At 32.6% G+C, this 6000-nt stretch overlaps 1 protein-coding gene across 2 annotated transcripts in view; it reads right to left on the bottom strand.

Annotated features, from left to right (window-relative positions):
- Positions 1-6000, bottom strand: part of LOC117107748 (protein kinase C epsilon type-like) — a 75025-nt gene that overhangs the window by 55425 nt on the left and 13600 nt on the right. For both annotated transcript variants that reach the window (XM_033249500.1, XM_033249499.1), the window contains exon 2: positions 4435-4504. In XM_033249500.1, the coding sequence (XP_033105391.1) occupies positions 4435-4504 (70 nt within the window). The remainder of the gene's footprint in view (positions 1-4434; positions 4505-6000) is intronic.

Here is a 6000-nt window from a genome sequence, read left to right as displayed (position 1 = left end):
TTGTGTTTCAGAGAAAATAGCTAGAATGTAAAATTTTTAAAAATCTATTTTATTTCAATAAACTAAGGTTTATGTATCTATACTGTGCTGTTATTTTTCCCAATTTCAATGTTAAAACAACACTTTTTGATGATTTTATGATAGTTTCTGCATTAGAAATGCCTGAAATCATAAACTTTGAAGGCTGATTTCTCATATATTTTCTTCAAACAGCTGTACGCTAAAATGCTTGTAACTTCAGAAGGAAATGTTGTATTTGAACGATTTTTTTACCATTTTATAGCTCTTATTTTACTCTTTAACCCTATATTAATAACTCAAAATCGATGTTTGCGACGAGTGACTGGTTTGGTTTGTCTTTGCCACAAATGTTTATGAGCGCAATGGAAAGAATATTTTCATGAATTAAAAGATTGACTGTTCCATTCTCAACCAGGCAGAGCCGAGCTGAATGGAACAGTCAATCTTTCAACGTATGAAAATATTCTTTCCATCGTACGAATACAGAACATTCATTATTTGTTGTATAACCTAAATAGACCGGTTTGGCCTAGCCTAGCTAGCCTGGCCTAGGCCTATCCTCCGCGCAAAACCTAGCCTAGAGATCAGTCAGCGCATTTCAAAGAATAAGAGCCGAATTCCGCACAGATTTTGCGCCAATTTGAGCTAGTTCTTGAGGTATCATTCACATTCATAGTGATAATAATGATAATAATAATAACAATAATAATAAAAATTACAATATTAATTAAATAATTAATTAAAATGTTTAAAAATTCATAGAGAAAGATCTGTCGGATTTGACGGCTCAGTCCATAATTTGACAATGAAACGCAACTTTCTACTTTATTTCCCTGCATACAACGATCTTTCGAAAAAGAATGAGGATGATGCATGGTTACGGGATCATTTGTGCTTGGCGCCAAGGCCAACTGTTCCATTTTGTTTTCAAGGGGTGTTCTCTTTTGAGAGAGATTAGGCAATTAGTCAGCTTATCCAGGTAAGTATTCACGAAGTAGACCTCTCTTCTTATTTCCCTGCAGATATTATCTAAAAGTGACACTCTTTAATGATCTGCTTATTCGTTGTTTTTGATTGGCTGACAATGACAGTAAAAACAATGTTCTACTCCATTCACACAGTACACAAGCTCATCTACACTGAAGGCACTAATGTTATCGATGTGATGTATGTATAGGAGGATTAAACACCGAGATACACTGGTTTGCCTAGAAACAAACAATAAATTACAATACCGATAGGTTTATTTATTCTTATCATTCTTATCCTTACTTAGAAACTGTGATTATAATAACTAATACCAATCCATATTGATAAAATGAGCAAAATGTCATGGGAATGATATGCTTGAATGTTTTTTTTTATTTTTTTTAAATAGTCAGTCTTAACGATTTACAATCTGAGCAACAGTAATTCTTAATCCTTTAACTTATGGTTTTTTTTTAGGGGAGGGGGAGGAGGAGATGGGAATACCTGGGGGGGAGGAGGTTGGAATTTTTCATCAATACTGGATCTCCATTATTTCAATTAGTTCTAGCTTGGTAAACAATTGTTGGGTACACTGTACTAGTACATTGCCCTTTTACAATGTTATTTTTCTAGGTCAGCTTGTTTGGGGAAACTCTGAATAATTTGTTGAAAAAAATTACTGCAAGTTTGAATTCACAGTTAAGAATGTACTTTGCGTTTGACCTTAGTTAAACTGTAAATTTTAATTATGTTCATTTCCCATTCTATTACGCCTATTCCCAAAGTAGTATAATATAATGCATATCTATATGTGTACAACTCCACCCAAAAATTTGCATTAAGAAATTGACAAAATTTTATCTAAAACAAAAAAAAATATACAAAATAAGTTCAAAATAATGTCAATTTGTTGGAAGGAAGTCTATGGAAATTTATACTTAAAAACATACAAAAAATTAATTTTAAATGCAAGTACAGTATATCATATGAAATGGTTTGCTTTCTGCGAAGTTTTGTGTTTAGGCACTATGCAAATGTTAACTTAATATTCCTGTAATATCAAATCACAAAATGCTTCAATTCACTATAGAATGCATAATTACCTCATTTGCTTATCAATTCAAAGATGAATACGAAGGCATTACCGTATGATTAGAAGCTACTAATACACAGTTGTGTGGGATACAGAATAGTAATAATATGGTCAAAAAATAGCTTCTTTTTTTTAATTGGCAATTATAAATAATTCTGGAACACATAATTTTACTGGAATGCTTCGCAAAAAGACCTACAAATATTACAAAATGGTCCACAAAGTTTATACATTGTTGTATTTGAATTGTGTAATAATATATTAATTTTTTTGAAATTCCTGAGTTTTTAAAATTTTATTTTATTGATTCTCTATGAAATGGTACTTCTTCATCTTGTTTTTGTACATTATTTTTTTTATTTATCTATAATTTGTGCTTTGTCTCTTACAGGGATTGCAGAAACATTGTGTTACAATGCTTAGATGCAGATGCTTTATATATAAATTAATATACTTCATATATATTTTATACTTCGTAAACAAAATATAAAATACTTGGTATTCTGAGATTTGTTGACATTATCATCAGCAAGCATTATAAGTGCATGCTGACATCATTAACAAAGTTTCAAATAGCAGGAAATGGGAAACAGAAATACAATAAAAAGGAAATGAAGATAAAAATAAAACTGCAAAATGCTCAAAAACCTCCCAATTATTGATTAAGACCAGTAGTATCTATTGTACATGTGTATTCATGGTACTACAGTATAAATGATAATTTTCATCTAACTTGAATTTTCCACATTCAACTACACATGAGCACTACCTACCATTACGTTTTATACTATCCAGTAAATGTCATATTCCTGTAACCTTAACTTAGATTATAACTTTTTTTGTCATGCATTAGATCTTCCAACTTAGCAATATACCTCATTTTTTGTTTATTATTAATATTAGAAAAAATTGTTTTAATACAGATGCATAAAATAACACCATTCCTTAATTTTTTGCCTACAAGTTTACGTTGGCTAATACTGTAGCCTAATTTTTTCTGCTTTCATTTTAGTTCTAGTCTGCAATGTATCATTGTTTTTAATTTACTTTATAGTGTACTTTTGAATTATACATGTACTGTATGTAAGACATTTTTTATATATTATTGCTATATTACAATATGTACTAGGGATTGGAAAGCTTGCTAGTCACTGAATGGTTACATCCTGAATAAAGTAATGCTTACATAAATAATAATAATCAACCAATTTCTGTAGTTAGTAAAATGACTGTATATCTCTCAGATTAAATACTTGTCTCATTGAAAGTTGTTTATTTGTTCATTTTAACATATCAATGTATTAATTCAATTTCTCAGGCTACATTTTTTTCCTGATTTTAAGACTAAAAAAGATAGGATATTTCTTATTTAGTTGATACAAGGTTCAAAAAGATTGTGATTAACATAAATCATTAAAAATGCCAAAGTGCATTGACCGTGACAGATGCTGGTAGTGGTGCATGTGTACTTAATCCACATGTCTACATACAGTATTGTACTATTACAAGCATCCTACAATGTCTGGTCACTCTAGAAATTTTAATAGTAAAGTTAGGAACTGTGGCACATTTCAAAGAGAAAGTAAGAAAATTGACAAGATTTTAATTATATAACTCAAGTTAGCTTATAGTTTCATTATCTTAGCATTAGAAACTAAAATGAGAAGAAATGTCAGGTGTTTCTTTAATAAAACAAAAGCTATGATAAAACACTACCCAAAACCCCCTATGATAAAACACTACCCAAAACACTAGATCAAATTTGCCTTTCCCTGCCATTTATTTCTTACGTTAATCAGTATTTTTACCAAGCATGACATTACTGTTTTCTATACTTTTGCACTGATTTTCAATGTACAGTAAGTTATACCAAGCCACCACTGTAGGTCACATCAGCAACATCTATGCATCATGAGTTCCATTCATTGGCAGAAGTAGTGAAAAATGTCGTCACATGATTATGTTTTCTTCAAACCACATTTTATAAGACTATAGAATTTGTAATGTCTGTCCAGGAAATGGCAGTCTTCCGCACATTCCCACAAGGAATCAGAAACCTCCTGCAAATCAACTCATCTCCCACAAATAAACATTTTCTCCCTGCAGTACACTGGTAGTGTGGTAAAGAGATCCTGAAGTGGATGTGGCCTAACGGGGGAGGGGGAAGGTTTCACGGAGCCAAAGCACCACCATTTTTGTTGTGAATGGTACCTAGTTTGTGCCTTGCGTAAAGTTCAGTGGATGTACCATTTATACTCAGCCCCTTCCCCAACCGCCAACCCAACCTTTTAAAATCCTGGATATGCCACTAAGTGGTGTCTTCCAACTTGTGAATCTTGGATATTGCTTACCTTTTCCTTCAGATGACGATCCTTTTAATTCTATGATAACATGTACCTTGCCCGTTGGTTCCAGATCAATCTAAACAAAATGAAGAATAAACATTGTTAATATTACATAATTTACCAACATCATTTGACAACTATTTCACAACCTGCTTATTATAAATGGTTTTGCTATTATTCACATTAAGATCAACATAACAACAGGGGTCCCAAGTTCCGGGAGATCTGTTTAAATGAGTTTCCTTTTAATAACACATCTAATTATATTTTGCTATACGTGTGTGCCATGGCACTCACTTCCGGGAGACAATTGATATACAGTAGTAAAAGCATAATATTACCAATTTGCAGGGAGATGGGTTATTTTCTGGGACATCCCCGTGACTTGCAAGAGACTTTGGACTCATGCAACAGAAAAGTCAACACTAGTGTCCAGTTTCATGTCCTCCATGTGATATAATGCACTGTATTTTGAAAGAAATGTTTGAGCTATAATGCACTGTATTTTGGAAAAAATGTTTGAGCCACTAGTCCAATGTAGAAATATGGCTAATGTATTAAATCAGTAGACTATCGGAGATCAGGGTATTGTCTTCCATTACTGCAAGCTGCGCATCTTACCATTAGAGGTGGCAGATAACATTCTCTAGGGGCCAACCAAACATTTCACATTTTCTTGATTTAATAGGACCAATTGAGTTAACTTAAATACGTTTCTATCTAATCACTCATATAGGGACTATAAACTGCAGGCTTAGTGTACAGTATCTAATCACAGGATTGAGCTAGTGTCTGAGCAGTTAATCGGTTCAGAAATCAGATTGATAATGCTTTTAAATATTGTTCAGGTTCACACGAGAGCCCGAGTATCCGGATTGGGAGCTAACCATTAACGCTAACCGTTAACACCCGTGCGAGAATGCCCAATCGGTTAGAGCTAACCAAGATCCGGATACGCTAATGGCTAGTGCTATCGGTTAGCATGTTGAGCGCGTGTCTACCATTAACCAATCACACGTTTCCTATTGGCCAATAATCCAATCATCATTTTCTTGGTATCTCGATCAGGGCTTTTCTTATATGAACGAATGGGTAAGCGCTTACTGTACGTTTGTTATCCGGATCCTGCTAACCGTTAGCTGCCATGTGTGAACATAGCCACAACACAAAAAAATAAAAATGAGGAGATAACATGGCACTGTAATAAAAGTAAATCAACAATTTTTTTTTTCATAAAAATGCCATTTTTTCACACAGGTACATGTACTGTAGTTGCGTTAAGAAGCCAAAAATAAAATAATTGTTATCATCATCAGCAGACACTATGTAATGCAAGGTATGGTAAAATCTTTGGTTTTTTTTTTAAATATATTTTTATAACATTTTACTGGGAAAACAGTATTGTTTGTATTCATACTACGACATGAAATGAACTTTGAAAAAACCTTTGTTTTTATTGCTTGAGTATTGATCCTAACTACAGTAGGATCTTTGTTAAATTATATAAGATTTGTGTTCACATTTCATACATTATTTGCAGACACTGCTAAGAACACTATACTTCTAAGGAAT

Source organism: Anneissia japonica, unplaced genomic scaffold (genome assembly GCF_011630105.1).
Source record: "Anneissia japonica isolate Jap-2015-1 unplaced genomic scaffold, ASM1163010v1 scaffold287871_len1641731_cov197, whole genome shotgun sequence".
Taxonomy (NCBI): domain Eukaryota; kingdom Metazoa; phylum Echinodermata; class Crinoidea; order Comatulida; family Comatulidae; genus Anneissia; species Anneissia japonica.
The sequence above is the reverse complement of the archived record's forward strand: the minus strand, read 5'-3'. Positions and strand labels throughout refer to the sequence as shown.